The sequence below is a fragment of the Rattus norvegicus genome, chromosome 4, assembly GCF_036323735.1.
Source record: "Rattus norvegicus strain BN/NHsdMcwi chromosome 4, GRCr8, whole genome shotgun sequence".
Classification (NCBI taxonomy): Eukaryota; Metazoa; Chordata; class Mammalia; order Rodentia; family Muridae; genus Rattus; species Rattus norvegicus.
In genome coordinates this window covers 151,507,280-151,523,782 of record NC_086022.1, presented here as the reverse complement: position 1 = coordinate 151,523,782, position 16,503 = coordinate 151,507,280, and the positions used below count along the sequence as shown (strand labels likewise).

Here is a 16,503-nt window from a genome sequence, read left to right as displayed (position 1 = left end):
ATCCATTCCTCTGTTGAAGGATATCTGGGTTCTTTCCAGCTTCTGGCTATTATAAATAAGGCTTCTATGAACATGTGCCCCTCTGGTATTCTGGAACATCTTTTGGGTATATGAACAGAAGTGGTATAGCTGGCTTCTCAGGTAGAACTATTTCCATTTTGATGAGGAACCTTCAGACTGATTTTCAGAGCGATTGTATGAGCTTGAAATCTCACAAACGATAGAGGAGTGTTCATTTGCCCCACATCCTCACCAGCATCTGCTGTCACCTGGGTTAATGATCTTAGCCATTCTGACTGGTGTGAGGTGGATCTTAGGGTTGTTTTGATTTGCATTTCCCTGATGACTAAGGATGTTGAAAATTTCTTTAAGTGCATCTCAGCCATTGAGATTCCTCAGTTGAAAATTCTGTGTAGCTCTATACTCAATTTTTTCCATCTTTATTAAGTTGGGTATTTCTTATTTACATTTCAAATGTTATTCCCTTTCTGGGTTTCCAGGCCAACGTACCCCTCACCCCTCTCCCTCCCCTTTTATATAGGTGTTCCCCTCCCCATCCTCCCCCCATTACCACCCTCACCCCAAGAACCCCATTAACAGGGGGTCCAGCCTTGGCAGGACCAAGGGCTTCCCCATCCACTGGTGCTCTTACTAGGCTATTCATTGCTACCTATGCAGTTGGAGCCCAGGGTCAGTCCATGTATAGTCTTTGGGTAGTGGCTTAGTCCCTGGAAGCTCTAGTTGGTTGGCATTGTTGTTCATATTTGGTCTCAAGCCCCTTTCAGTTCAGTGGTTTGTTGCTGGCATTCGCCTATGTATTTGCCATATTCTGGCTGTGTCTCTCAGGACAGATCTACATCTGGTTCCTGTCAGCCTGCACTTCTATGCTTCATCCATCTTATCTAATTGGGTGGCTGTATATGTATGGGCCACATGTGGGGCAGGCTCTGAATGGGTGTTCCTTCTGCCTCTGTTCTAAACTTTGCCTCTCTATCCCGTCCCAAGGGTATTCTTGTTCCCCTTTTAAAGAAGGAGTGAAGCACCTACATTTTGGTCATCCTTCTTAAGTTTCATGTGTTCTGTGCATCAAGGGTAATTCTAGCATTTGGGCTAATATCCACTTATCAATGAGTGCATACCATGTGTGTTTTTCTGTGATTGGGTTACCTCACTCAGGATGATATTTTCCAGTTCCATCCATTTGTCTATGAATTTCGTAAAGTCATTGTTTTTTCTTTTTTCTTTTCTTTTTTTTTTTCAGAGCTGGGGACCGAACCCAGGGCCTTGTGCTTGCTAGGCAAGTGCTCTACCACTGAGCTAAATCCCCAACCCCAAAGTCATTGTTTTTGATAGCTGTGTAGTATTCCATTCTGTAGATGTACCACATTTTCTGTATCCATTCCTCTGTTGAAGGGCATCTGGGTTCTTTTCCAGCTTCTGGCTATTATAAATAAGGCTGCTATGAACATAGTGGAGCATGTGTCTTTGTTGTGTGTTGGGGCACCTTTTGGGTATATGCCCAAGAGAGGGATAGCTGGGTCCTCAAGTAGTGCAATGTCCAATTTTCTGAGGAACCTCCAGACTGATTTCCACAATGGTTGTACCAGTCTGCAATCCCACCAACAATGGAGGAGTGTTCCTCTTTCTCCGCATCCTCGCCAGCATCTGCTGTCACTGGAGTTTTTGATCTTAGCCATTCTGACTGGGTGAGGTGGAATCTCAGGGTTGTTTTGATTTGCATTTCCCTTATGAATAAAGATGTTGAACATTTCTTTAGGTGCTTCTCAGCCATTTGGCATTCCTCAGCTGTGAATTCTTTGTTTAGTTCTGAACCCCATTTTTAATAGGGTTATTTGTCTCCCTGCAGTCTAACTTCCTGAGTTCTTTGTATATTGTGGATATAAGTCCTCTACCAGTTGTAGGATTGGTAAAGATCTTTTCCCAATCTGTTGGTTGCTATTTTATCCTAACAACAGTGTCCTTTGCCTTAGAGAAGCTTTGCAGTTTTATGAGATCCCATTTGTCGATTCTTGATCTTAGAGCATAAGCCATTGGTGTTTTGTTCAGGAAATTTTCTCCAGTGCCAATGTGTTCGAGGTTCTTCCCCACTTTTTCTTCTATTAGTGTGAGTGTATCTGGTTTGATGTGGAGGTCCTTGATCCACTTGGACTTAAGCTTTGTACAGGGTGATAAGAATGGATCAATCTGCACTCTTCTACATGGTGACCTCCAGCTGACCCAGAACCATTTGCTGAAAATGCTATCTTTTTTCCATTGGATGGTTTTGGCTCCTTTATCAAAAATCAAGTGCCCATAGGTGTGTGGGTTAATTTCTGGCTCTTCAGTTCTATTCCCCTGGTCTATCTGCCTGTCTCTGTCCCAATACCATGCAGTTTTTATCACTATTGCTCTGTAATATTGCTTGAGGTCAGGTATAGTGATTCCCCCGGATGTCCTTTTATTGTTGAGGATAGTTTTAGCTATCCTGGGATTTTTGTTATTCTAGATGAATTTGCCAATCTTTCTGTCTAACTCTATGAAGAATTGGATTGGAATTTTGATGGGGATTGCATTGAATCTGTAGATACTTTTGGCAAGATAGCCATTTTTCCAATATTAATCCTGCCAATCCATGAGCAGGGGAGATCTTTCCATTTTCTGAGATCTTCTTTAATTTCTTTCTTCAGAGATTTGAAGTTAAGCAGGGGGTATAGCTAAGTGGTTCAGCATTTGACTGCAGATCAAGAAGTCCCTGGTTCAATTCTGGGTACCTCCTTATCCTCTCATAGCTATGACTGCCTCATTCATAATACCAGAAGATGGAAACAATCTAAATGGCTCTCAATAGATGAGTAGTTTTTTTTAAATAATGTGGTCCATTTACACAATATAATATTCCTGACCCATTAAAAAAAGACATCATGAAATTTGCAGATAATAGATGGAAGAAGAAGAAAAAATCATCCCAGTGTGGCAGTCTAGACCCAGAAAGACAAATGTAGCATATATTCACTTATATCTGGATATTATCTGTGAAGTCAATGGTAAACAAACTGTAATCCATAGAATTACAGAGAATAGGTATAGATTACAGGGCTAGGGGTGGGACAGTTTTTTTTCTTAGAAAGGGAAATAGAATAGTTATGGGTGGACTTGGGTGGCTGAAAAGGAAAAATCATTTCTGCGTCTTCAATTCTATTTCACTGATCTACCTGTCTGTGTCTGTACCAATGCCATTCAGTTTTTATCACTATTGCTCTGTGGTATAGCATGGTGATTCCCCCAGGAGTTCTTTTATTGTTGAGAATGGTTTTTGATATCCTGATTTTTTGTTATTCCAGATAAATTTGAGAATTGCCTTTCTATCTCTGTGAAGAATTGAGTTGGAATTATGATGGGGACTGCACTGAATCTGTAGTACTAAAGATGCTAACCAGTAGGGGAAAAGACTCTGTGTAGGTATCAGGTCCACTTCTTTGTTTTCAATGAATGTATAGGTGTTCTCTTCAGCAATAGGGCCTTGCTGTCAGTATGTGGAGAAGTTTGGCAACAGCCTGGGTGTTTTGGGTGTTCCCGTGGGACCCCTTTGTCCAACAACTTAATTAGATAAAGCACATTACCAGTATTGAAAGCTTCATTTGTTAACAAATTGATATCCAGTTGGGGCTTTGTCTGTCTACCCTATTGTTTGGCAGTTTCATTTTGATTATTTATATGTGTGTGTGTGTGTGTGTGTGTGTGTGTGTGTGTGTGTGTGTGTGTGTGTGTGTGTTTCCGTATGAAACTGAAAATAGTTGTTTCAAGATCTGTCAGGAATTATGTTAGAATTTTGATTGGGATTGTATTGAATCTGTAGATTGATTTTGGTAGGATGGCCATCTTTACTATTTATCATACTGATCCATGAGGATGGGAAATCATTCCATCTTCTGATATTTTCTTTAATTTCTTTCCTCAATGTCATAAAAATTTTATCATAAAAGTAGTTTACTTGCTTTGTTTGAGTAATTCCAAGATATTTCATATTTTTAGGCTATTCTGAAAAGTACTCTTTCCCTGACTTCTTTCTCAGTCTTTCATTTGTATATAGGAGGCCTACTAATTTTTGTGAATTTTGTATTCAGCTACTTTGATGCATGTGTTCATCAGCTATTGGAGTTCTCTGGTAGAATTTTTAGGATCACTTATGTATACTATCATTTTAACATTAATATTTAATAAATCCCTGTGTGGGGATGCTACCCAGCTCAATGGTTTATGTTCCCAAATAAAAGACACACACAGAGACCTTATATTTTAATATGCCTTATGTAGTACCATAGCTGGTTAACTGCCTATCCTGCATGTTGCTAGAATTTACTTCCCACTGATAATTCCATGTTACTATTTACTAATTTCTGTGTTCCATCGTGGCTGCTCTTAACTTCAATTAGTCATCTGCAAAAATAGCTACTTTAGCTAGCTTCCAATTTTTATCCGCTTGATCTTCTTCAGTTGTATTCTCACTATAGCTTAGACTTCAATAACTATATAAATAGGCATGGAATATACAGTTTGTCTTCTTTGTGATTTTAGTGGAACTGCTTTCAATCTCTATTTAAGTTGATATTGTATGGCCTTGCTATAAACTGCTTTTACTATGTTGATATATGACCCTCATGTCCCTAATCTCTCCAGGACTTTTATCATGAAGGAGCTTTGGGTTTTTCAAAGGTATCTTTTTTGTTTTTGTTTTTGATTTTTTATCTACTAAGACGACCATATGGTTCTGTCTTTCATTTTGTTTATATGGTAAATTATATATATTGATTTATGTATATTGAAGCATCCCTGCCTCTCCGGGATGAAGCCTACTTGAAAATGGTGGATAATCTTTTTCATGTGTTCTTGGATTTGGTTTGCAAATATTTTGTTGAGAATTTTTTCATCTGTGTTCATACAGGAAAATGGCCTATGATTCTCTTTCTTTGTTAAGTCTTTATGTAGTTTAGGCATTAGGGTAACTGGCTTCATAAGACAAATTAGGCAATGTTCCTTGTGTTTCTACTTTTTGGAATAATTTGAGGAATACTGGTGTTATGTCTGGTATAATTCTGAAGTGGTTTATTTGGAAACTCTGCTGTGTCACATGATGTTTTTCTTGAAGCTGTCTTATGAGAGGAGGTTTTGCTGAAGCAGACATGTGAAAGGTTGTGTGAAGTTTTCCTGGAGCAGACACTTGAAAGGGCATGCAATGTTTGGAAAGAGTCTAAGTAGAACCCAACAGACAGTGAAAGGACATTCTTACATTGCTATGCCTTGTAAGGCTTCACTAGTCTTCACCGGCTTGACTCGTTGTGCAACTCTTAGCTGGTCTTCACTGATATTTACTTGTTGTAGCTTTATAAAGAGAAATACACCAAAGAGCTTCTCACAGTATTCCTTTTGGTGGAGCGTCACAATTTCTGCTGGATTGAGTCACTGTTTGCTATTGGACTGGACTGCTTATATTCTGATAATGAAGATTTAGAATTGCTTCGAAGGAACTACTTCTAAACAGGTCCACACCCCTTTGTCCTTTTAACCATCTTTCTTCCCTACTTTGGTTGGTGGACTAGAAGGAAGATCAGAGTGTTAAAGAACACTAAATAAAGTAGGATCTGAAAAATCTAAGGCTACAAAATTTTGTGCTAAAACATCTGACCCTGAGTTCTTTTAGACTGGTAATCTTCTAATTACTGTTTATATTTTACTAGAGAATATAAGTCTGTTTAATATAGATCTATCTGTTGCCTATCTGATATTGGTTTAACTTTGGAAAGTGATAGGTATAAAGAAAATTATCCATTCCTTTTAGATTTTCCAGATTTGTGAAGTATGTCCTTATGATTCTCTGGATTTTCTCAGAGTCTGTTATTATGCAATGTATTCACTTTTATTCAATTCTAGAAAGTCTTGCATTTCTTTCTGGATTTCTGTCTTTACCCATTTTTGATTCTTTGGTGAATTGCTCTATGCGTTTGTAATCTTTCTGGATTTTTTTCCTCTTGATACCCAGCTTTAGTCTGTGGCGGTCAGATACAATGCAAGGTGTTATTTCTATTGTCTTGTATCTGTTGAGACTTGCTCTGTGTCTCAATATGTGGTCAATTTTGAAGAAAGTTCCATGAGGTGCTGAGAACATGGTATATTCTTTTGTATTTTAATGAAATGTTCTGTAAATATCTGTTAGGTCTATTTGATTTATGATATGAGATAATTCCAGCATTTCTTTCCTTAGTTTTTTTCTGGATGAACTGTTTATTGGCAAGAGTGGGATATTGATGTTGCCACTATCAGGGTAGTTTGTGAGGGTCAATATGTATTTAAGCTATAGCAGTGGTTTTTTATCAACTTGGGTTCCCCTGTGCTTGGTGCATAGATGTTAAAAATTATAATGTCCTTTTGGTGGTTTTTTTTCCATTGATGAGAACATAGGGTTCTTCCTTATCTCTTCTGATTAGTTTTGGTTTAAAGTCTATTTTGTCTGAAAATAAAATGACTAAATTGGTTTGCTCCATAGATTCATTTCTTTGGAATATATTCTCCCATTATTTAACCCTAAGATGATGTCTATCTTTGATGTTAAGGTATGTTTATTAGACACAGCAGAAGGATGAAGCCTGTTTTCACCTCTACCTGTTAGCCTGTGTCTTTTTATTGGTGAATTGAGATCATTGCTGTTGTGAGTTATCAATGAGCACTATTTGTTCATTCTTGTTATTTTGTTGTTATTTTTGTTGTTGTTGTTTTGGTGGTGGTGGTGTTTGTTTCCCCTCTTCTGATTTGCTCGTCTGGGATTATTTATTCTGCTGTTTTGGAGATATGGTTATCTTCTTCCTGTTAAAGTTGGCATACTAGCACCTTCTGTGAGGCTGGATTTGTAGATAGATGCTGCTTAAATTTGCTTTTATCATGAAGTGTCATAACCACTTTACTAGAAAACTGACCCCTAGCTGCATTCTAAAACCTACCCTTTTGCCCACCTCTCATGAAAGAAGCACCTCTTTGCAGCAAATGGAGGCTACTACAGAACACCACCACTGCTCACAATACAAAAGCCATGGATTGTGTGGAGCTCAGCCTTAAGGAATACCACAACTCTTAACCTAAGACTCAGGGAACATCTCCAAAAAGAGAGAAAAAAAGGTTATAAATGCAGAGAACCAGGAAGTCTGCTGCAAGATTGTGTCTTCAAAAAAAGGACAGAGAAACTATACTCATGACACCACAACAATATAGCTGCCTAATCAAGATCTGAACAATAAAATTTCAGTAAATATGCTAATTCAGAAGGGGAAAGTTCACAGGTTCTCACAACTAGACCAGAGCTATAGGTAACTAATGATCGCAGAAAAAGGGAGCGTCAGCATCTCCCAGGGAGGAGCCCCTAATTGTTTTTGAAAGCAAAGTGTTCAGTCCTGAAATCGTATACACACAGGCCATACTGACCTGACACAGCAGGTTGTATTTATTTAACTATGTATATATGTATTAAAAAAGAATCATAAAAAAGTCAATAGTTTACGAAGGAGAGATCCAGGTTTGCCTGGGTTGAGGCAGAATGAGCCAATGTTTTAGGATTAGTTAGGCTATTTATTCATTGTGGGGACCATAGGAACATTGAAGAAAGCTTTGATATTTGCCTTGGCTTTGTAAAGTAGGGTTGATGATGGCAGGTTCAAATGTAACATCTCTAAGAAGTCACCTCACAATCTAGCAGTGAAAAGGGGAAAAAAGTGCTTTAAGTCTGAGCATATCATTTGTCTGTGAGTATAAATGTAAGTATTTAAGAAGCATTTGGGGCTTTGTTAATTTAGCGACACAATTGTAAATTTCTCCCTAAGTCAGAAGACCCCTCCCTTAATCAAGGATTTTTTAAACTGGGTTTATAGTACCAGGCACAAATTCCTTCCTGTAAAGTGGGACTGAAATCAAATCAGGAGCTGTGGGCTATGCCAAACAGTCATGCCACCAGTGGACATAAGTTGTGTGGTTGGGTAGAATTGCCTTTCATTGGCTTCACAAATCATTAAGACTGTATACACCTTTTCTTCCCAATTTGCATGTATACCATTTTCTGGAATACAGAAGCCACCTAGCAAGAATATTGCTTCCAGCTCAGTGCCAACTTCAATTCTCTACATCTTGTATTGAAAAATGTGTGATCCCTGTTTGAACTGTAAAGCCATAAACTGCAGGAGTAGAGATCTGTTTCCAGAAACCAACTTAAAGTAGCCAAGAGAAGAAGCCCCAAGATCAAATGTTACTAAGCAACAGCTTCTCCGTTCTCAGGCTCACATGCCTTACAGCAATGTCTACCTACATCTCTGAATTATAAGGGGATTCACTTATTACAGATGCATACTCTGATAGTCAACCACTAAGATAAAATTATGATTTATTTAGTAGCCTGAATAAAACGAAAGATTATGTTAAGTGAAACAAGACAAGAACAGGGAGATGAGAAACTATTTTTCTCTAGCCTGTGGAAGCACTTTATTACATTTCGTTATACATGTGCACTGCCATGCTTCCTGCCATGATTATATATATATATATATATATATATATATATATATATATATATATATATATAATGATTAGGTAGGCTTAATGTGTCAGGAGAACCCTAGCTTTCCCTTTATCTCTATGGAAAAGTAGGAATGCATTTCCCTCATGAAGAAGGCTGGACCATGGAAGAGCTTGAAGGGGCTCGAGACCCCATATGAACAACAATGCCAACCAACCAGAGCTTCCAGGGCCTAAGCCACTACCCAAAGACTATACATGAACTGACCCTGGACTCCAACCTCATAGGTAGCAATGAATAACCCAGTAAGAGCAGAAGTGGAAGGGGAAGCCCTTGGTCCTTCTAAGACTGAACCCCCAGTTAACGTGATTGTTGGGGTGAGGGCGGTAATGGGGGGAGGATGAGGAGGGGAACACCCATATAGAAGGGGAGGGAGAGGGGTTAGGGGAATATTGGCCTAGAAACCGGGAAAGGGAATAACAATCAAAATGTAAATAAGAAATACTCAAGTTAATAAAGAAAAAAAAAGAAAATGCTGAAGAATAAAACTGGAGCACATCCTCCCACTGATTAAAATCCCCCCCCCAAAAGAAGGCTGGGCCAGCAAAGAAAATGCTCTGCTGACAAAAACACCAGCAGCTGGTGCCCACACACAAATAGTTTAAATTTAAATTAATTTCAAACATAAAGAAAACAATTATCACATACATAGGTGGACAGATGAAGGTGAAATATACTCTATCCCATACATCTTCCTTCTGTACCTTCTCCATAACTCTGACAAAAACAAAAGATCAGGCCCAATCGTTTACGGTCACTTATTTGCATTTGGCTACATTGCTCTGGCCTCAGTACCCACACTGCCTGTAGAAAATGTAAGGCTGGACTTTGACCTAAATAAATAGGAAATATCCAAGATGAAACCTGAGAAACCTTAGAAAATTAAGTAAATTGCCTCAGCAGAGGACAGTATGCAGTACCTGTCACCCTAGATAGGAGACACAGTATTCTATCAATAATTCTTGTTCTCAAAAGTGACCAATTAGAAGTCTCTAGGGAGCCCAGCTGTGCATAACATTTCCTTTCTATTCCTTCTACTTATAACAAGCTCTGAGAGAACACTGTTCCCTGCCTAGGGACATCATGCTAGTGACCAAATTCTTGTGGGGAAATCATCAAACACGTATTAGACTTGTGTTTTTGGAGACTTTCATTCTCGATATAGTCCAACAGAGATGGTTTCTGCACTACGTTCTGTGGGATTACAAAGGAGAAAGCCATGTGGAAGAAAGGCCAGATGCACAGCAGAGAGGTGAGCAGCATGCTGGAATGTTTCTTAGGCTGCTCTGCAGGTCCTGAAGCATGAAGGAGAGTGAGGTACTCAGTGCATGCAGATCTTGGCCATGACAGTGTGGGACAGACACATATTCCAGCCTGCTGCCAGCAACTGGACCCTCAGATGAGATGAAAGAATGATAAAGTTGCAATGAGTTAAGGGGCTAGTGTAGTGTGTCTGGATCATTCTTCCTAGTTGGTTTATGCTGTGAGAACTGCCATCAGTATCTTCTTATGTGCTAAGATAGAGCCCAGAAGAACAAGCTTATGTCATTGGTTTACCCTGTACTGGTAAGGTCCTTTGTGATGGCCATCTCAGAGCCTTTATGTTATGTGGCCATTTTGAAACAGATCTAAGAGCTACTCTGCCCTTATGTGCCCCATATGTCATTACAAATACGTGAAGAATGAGAGTGCAGTGTCAATGGAGTGAAGCTCTCACATAGGTTTGGAGACTGTCAGTTGGACGTTTTCTCCTACAAGAATACTACTTCAGCAAGTTGAGGTCTTTGTCACCAAGCCTGAGGCCATGAATTTGATCTCCAGGACCCAGAGGATGCAAGAAGAAACTGACTCCTGCAAATCATCCTCTTACACCCACATACATTACCCCCCACAGTTATAATAACATTAAGTAAGTATAAATAGGACAAATTAAAGATACTTTGTCATAATATTGAGAAGCAGCAGGAAGTTTTGGATTCCAGTGAGTCCCAGTTATAATACAGGCTTTAATATCTCTGACACTCTGAAGGTTTTGATCTCTTCTGGTGAAACAGGGGTGGCAAGAACCTATTACTCAATATTGTGGGGACAGAGAGGAACACTGATGTCAGTTGGCCAGTATAGTAGTGTAAGTGGTGACGGTAATAATAGCAATATCTGGACCAAAGAATAATATGCAATAATTGTGTACTATAGTTAAACTTAGGAACACACTGGCTCATGTCAAAAGTAAAGCAAATAGCATGCGACTTTATATTTTGTCTTCACCACACCTTGAACTGAATGACCTGGTTGTGTGCACTGTGAGAACACCTCTGTTCTCCGTGATCTCTTTACCGTAAGTCGTCTTACACAGCAGGGATGAGAAACGGGACAACTGTCCAGGAATTTATCCTGGAGGGATTTCCTGCTGTCCAGCACCTGGGCAGGCTTCTCTTCTCACTGAACCTGCTGGCAAACCTGACCTCCATCACCGGAAATGTCGTCATTGTCTCCATTGTCTGCACCAGTGCCCATCTGAAAAGCCCCATGTACTTTTTCCTCGGTGTTTTCTCCTTCGGGGAGTCTTGTTTTACGAGCGCTGTTATTCCCAAATTGTTGGCTATCTTTCTTTTAGGGAAACAAACAATTTCCTTTGTCGCTTGTTTCATACAAGCCTTCGTCACTCTATTTATCGGGGCATTTGGTTCTCTTCTCATGGCTGTGATGTCAGTGGACAGGTGTGTAGCTATTTGCAAGCCTCTGCATTATCCCACCATCATGGACCTGAGGACCTGCGTCCTCCTCATCATGGCCAGCCTTGCTGTGACCTTCACCCTGATCACGTGGCTAGTAGTGAAGGTTTCTCAGTTATCCTTCTGCGGCCCCCGCCTCATCCCACACTTCTTCTGTGACCTCAGCCCTCTGATCCACCTCTCCTGCTCTGACACCAGATCTGCTGAAGCTCTGACGTTTGCCGTTGCTTTGATTATCCTTCTCTCGTCTCTCATCATAACCACCATCGCATACAGCAACATAGTAGTCATAATAGTGCGTCTCCCATCCGCCAAGGAGAGACAGAAAGCTTTCTCCACCTGCTCATCCCACCTCATGGTCCTCTCTCTGATGTACGGCAGCTGTGTATTTATATATGTGAAACCAAGGCAAACCAGCAGGCTTGAATCCAACAGAGAGGCTGCTCTCGTAAACACGGTATTCACACCGCTTCTGAATCCTGTCATCTACACCCTGCGCAACAAGCAGGTCCACCAGGCTCTGAGGGAGACTCTTTGCAGAAAAAAATTATCGGGGTAGAAAAGCTTCACATGTTCTCGGAGTGGAAAACCTCAGAAATTATGCTTTCTCCATTTTAATCAATGCCTCGGCCCTTGAGAGTTCGAGTTCACAATCCTTCCTTATAAATAGCTCCACAAAATGCAGAATTTGTCACCTCGTAAAATACATTTTAATGCAGTGTGTGTGTGTGTATGCGCGTGTGTGTGTGTGTGTGTATGTGTGTGTGTGTGTGTGTGTGTGTGCCTGTTCCACATATTTTTGGCAATCAATTTTATTTTGTTTGTTTTGGCTTTTCAAGATAGAGTTTCGCCAAATAGCCCTCATCGTACTGAACTCACTCTTTAGAACAGGCTGGCCTAGAACTCATAGTGATTTGCCTGCCTCTGCCTCCCAAATACTGGTATAAGAGGCATCAACACACAACCTGGCAACAGATTTTATTTGCAAAATCTATTGAACTTTTAAATCAAAATGCTAAGAACTATACGCTTGAGATTTCTGAAATACTCAACTATACTAGCTTAACTGTGCTCTCTTCCATGCATAAACAGGCTTTAGCAGAAATAATAATTATTTACCAGTGGTGGTAAAGTAATTAAAACAATTAGTGGTTTTATTTGAACTGAAGCTTTGAAAATATTAGAGGACATCAGCGATGCTTCGTCCATGTTCCCCCGTGAGTAGTTGAAGGACGCATGACCACAGAATTCTTTTACCTTGTAACATGGATGTCATGGTGGGCATCTCCTCCATTTCTCTTCCTGTCACTTGGCTCACCTGTCCATGAATGCCTCTACTATTTAGGGTCTCAGGTCATCCTCTAAAATGGTTACTGTCCTAAAGATGTGCAAAGTCTTGCTGTTCTAAAATTTGCAATTGCATGCCAGTCTCTCAGAGTCAAGGTTACATTCAATTGATTTCTATTCTGAACCAGTTACTAAGAACCATGTACACAGTAGGCTGAGATGGGTCATGCTAATCAATAACCTACTTTAAAGCCAATGCTCCGTTGCTTAGCTTTTAACCTTGAATGCCTTTAGTCCCAACTTCCATGATATAATGGGTCTGTCTGTCTCCTCAGAAGAAATGCCTCTGAAATGATTACAGCTCACTACTGTGTGTATGTTTTGAAATAAGGTCTCTCCATGTGGCAGGCTTGACTGTCACTGTCACCCCTGTTCCTTTGCTTTACACACCTGAGTCCAGGGAATTGGGGTGTTGTGCCTGCCTCTTTCTTTTAGCTTATGTGAACTAAATCATTATACAACCACAAATAAAATCTTATGAAATTCCTTTAGGTTCATGGTTGGCCCTGAATGTCATAATTCAAAGTTCATATTTCACTGCAATTTCACAGGCACAGCCCAAACACACCAACTCCAGGTGCACAGTTCCTGCACTGCCTCTGCCTTATGGATCCCCTCAGAATTAAGCCTGTGACCATGTTCATGTTCCCAGACCTAGTTCTGAACACAGGACCCCTGTATGGCTTTGCGTGGTTAGCCCCAGGCCCAGCTCTGGAAATTCAGCTTACACACCCACCAGTGCATCCAGTTGACCACCTCTGACCCTAGACTACCCATGTCCCCTTTCCATGCTGGCAGGCCTAGATCCAATCTAATAGTTTCTATAGTAGTTGTACATGGGCTCCTGCCCAACTTGAGGCAGGCTAGATCCTCACCTCAGACACATGTCCAATGAATGAAGTTCACATCACAAACCTCCCCCCCAAACCATGAAAGAACATGACAGAGTGTCCCTCCTGAAACCCCCTAGCTCTATAAGAATGCTTTCTGATCTTGGAGGGGCTCGAGACCCCATATGAACAACAATGCCAACCAACCAGAGCTTCCAGGGCCTAAGCCACTACCCAAAGACTATACATGGACTGACCCTGGACTCTGACCTCATAGGTAGCAATGAATAGCCTAGTAAGAGCAGAAGTGGAAGGGAAGCCCTTGGTCCTTCTAAGGCTGAACCCCCAGGGAACGTGATTGTTGGGGGGAGGGCGGTAATGGGGGGAGGATGGAGAGGGGAACACCATATAGAAGGGGAGGGGGAGGGGTTAGGAGGATGTTTGTCCAGAATACAGGAAAGGGAAAAACAATCGAAATGTAAATAAGAAATACCCAAGTTAATAGAGATGGGAAAAAATATGTATAGTTTAAAACCTTGAGCCATAAAAAACCAGGTGCACATCTTTAACCCCAGCATTTGGGAGGCAGAGGGAGGTGGATCTCTATGTATGAAGTCAGCCTGATCTACACATTGAGTTCTAGGACAGCCAGGTCCACAAAAAAAAAAAAGAATGCTCTCTGATGAGAATTACCTAGATGAGCCCCAGGAAACAGAGTTTAACAGAACAATCACTACAAACTCCACCAAAGACATCAAAGTCACACATAAAGGACACACAATTAAGTTGGTCAGTCCATGAGGCTGGGTGTTTCACCTGGTCTTCTGTACAAGCTGGAGTCCTGAAGAGGTAGGTTCTAACAGATGTGCTGGCAAGTAAGTCCAATCAGGGAAGAAGAGTGAATCTTCTTCCAGTGTCCTTATGTAGCCTCCAGCAGAAGATGTGGCTCAGGTTAAAGGTGTGGACCACCACGCCTGGATCTGGAATTTGCTTTGTCCCAGTCTGGTCTTGAACTCAGAGTTCTGCTTGTCCTAGTCTCCTGGGATTAAAGGTGTATTTTTACCTTTTGTGGGCTTAAGCTTTCATGGCGACTATGCCTCAAGATCTCTATATCAAGATCCAGGTCAGAAGCCTGTATCTTCCAGTATCAAGATCTGGATCATAGGTGTGCCGTCCATTTCTGAATTGTAGTTCATTCCACATGTAATCAAGTTGACAACCAGGAATAGCCATCACAGCCAACCTAGATTACTTTACCCAGCAAAGCTATCTGCCTTATTCGAAGGCAAAGGAAAACCTTTTCATAATATAAACAGGCCAAAAGAATGAATGTCCATCAAACCAGCCCTACAGAGAATATTGAAAGCAACCTTTCAGACTGAAGGGAGGGCTAAGAAGACACCACACAAAGCAAAGAAACGAAGCAATAATTCCTAAGAACATGATCAGGAATCAAATAATGCATTCATCACACACCCTTCAAAAACTTTAAATGTAAATAACCTGAACCCACCCATCACACTAACTCCATGACACACACTAACTCCATGGACAGAAATAAAATCCAGCTTTCTGTTTGCTTTAATGACAGGCTCCACCTTAAATTGATAGCATGGGACTGGAACCTGCAATCGAGTACTTGTAGATATCCTAATATCTGATAAAATAGACTTCAGACTAAAACTAGTCAGAAGAGATAAAGGACACTTTATTCTAAACAAAGAAACAACCAAGAAGACATTATAATTCCAAACACAAACATACATGCACCAAACTCCAGTACACTCAATGTCATAAAAAGCACACTATGAGACTTAAAGATGCAGGTAAAGTCCAATGCTACTTTATCCCGTAGATAGGTTATCTGGGGGGAAAAAGAAACATCAGAAATAAATGATTGTGCATCAAATGGGAACTACTGAATATGCTATTCCAAAACCAAAGAAAATATATTCACTCTGAAGCCTGAGGAAAAATCTCTAAAACAGATTGTATCCTGGGAAACAACAAAAACTTAACAAATTCAGAAAAATCAAAGTAATTCCACTTACCTTTCTGACCACGATGCAAGAAAGCTTACAATCAACAACAGATGAAACCCTAAAATCTACACAAATTTGTGGAGATTAAATAACATATGTCTGAATGATGATTGGATCAAATAAGAAATGCACAAGGAAGTTAAAAGTTTTTGGAATTGAATGAAAATGACAACCAAACATTTGCGACACATTAAAGCAGTCCTGCAGAGTCCTGCACTATCCAGCACTGTCCCTCACTGTCCTGCAGATTTCTGCACTATCCAGCACTGTCCCTCACTGTCCTGCAGATTTCTGCAGAGTTCTACACAGTTCAGCACATGGCATTTACAGTTCTAAGAGTCTGTATTTAAGTATCAGAAACAGCACAAATAAATGAATTGATGATGCAACTCAAGAAATTGGAAAAAATAAGATCAAACCAAATCCTAGTCCAGCAGACAGGAAGAAATAACAAAAATTAGAGAAGAAATGAATAAAACAGAATAAAAAATACTGAGAATGAACCTAAGAGTTGGTTCTTAGGATGGATGAACAAGGGAATAGAGAGATGACTCAGCAGGTAAGAGCACGTGTTGTTCTTGCAGAGGACCCAGGTTTATTACGATTACCCATATGGTTTCTCAGAACCATCCAAAACTGCAGCTCCAGGGATCCAATCCAAGATACTTCTTCTGATCTCTGCGTGCACCAGGCACACACATGGTGCACAGACATACACATGAGCAAAACACTCATGTGCATAAAATAAATCTTTTAAAGATAAGCAAGACTGACAGATTTTATGATCCAATTAACCAAAAGAAAGAAAGAGATGACCCAAATCAACAGACTCAGAATGAACAAGGAAACATTATAGCACAAACCACAGAACAGGAATACTGTAAAAAACTTATATTGTTCCAAATTGGAAAATATAAAAGAAATGAATGGATTTCTAA

The 16,503-nt window shown here is 40.2% G+C and overlaps 1 protein-coding gene and 1 non-coding gene across 2 annotated transcripts; both read left to right on the top strand.

The window, feature by feature from the left end:
* Positions 1 to 2,704: 2,704 nt before the first annotated feature.
* Positions 2,705 to 2,776, top strand: Trnac-gca29 (transfer RNA cysteine (anticodon GCA) 29). The gene has a single exon. It is a non-coding gene; the product is annotated as a tRNA-Cys (tRNA).
* An 8,196-nt stretch (positions 2,777 to 10,972) lies between these two features.
* Positions 10,973 to 11,905, top strand: Or6d15b (olfactory receptor family 6 subfamily D member 15B). The gene has a single exon (NM_001000898.1). The coding sequence runs from the start codon at positions 10,973 to 10,975 to the stop codon at positions 11,903 to 11,905; it is 933 nt and encodes a 310-aa protein (NP_001000898.1).
* Positions 11,906 to 16,503: the final 4,598 nt, after the last annotated feature.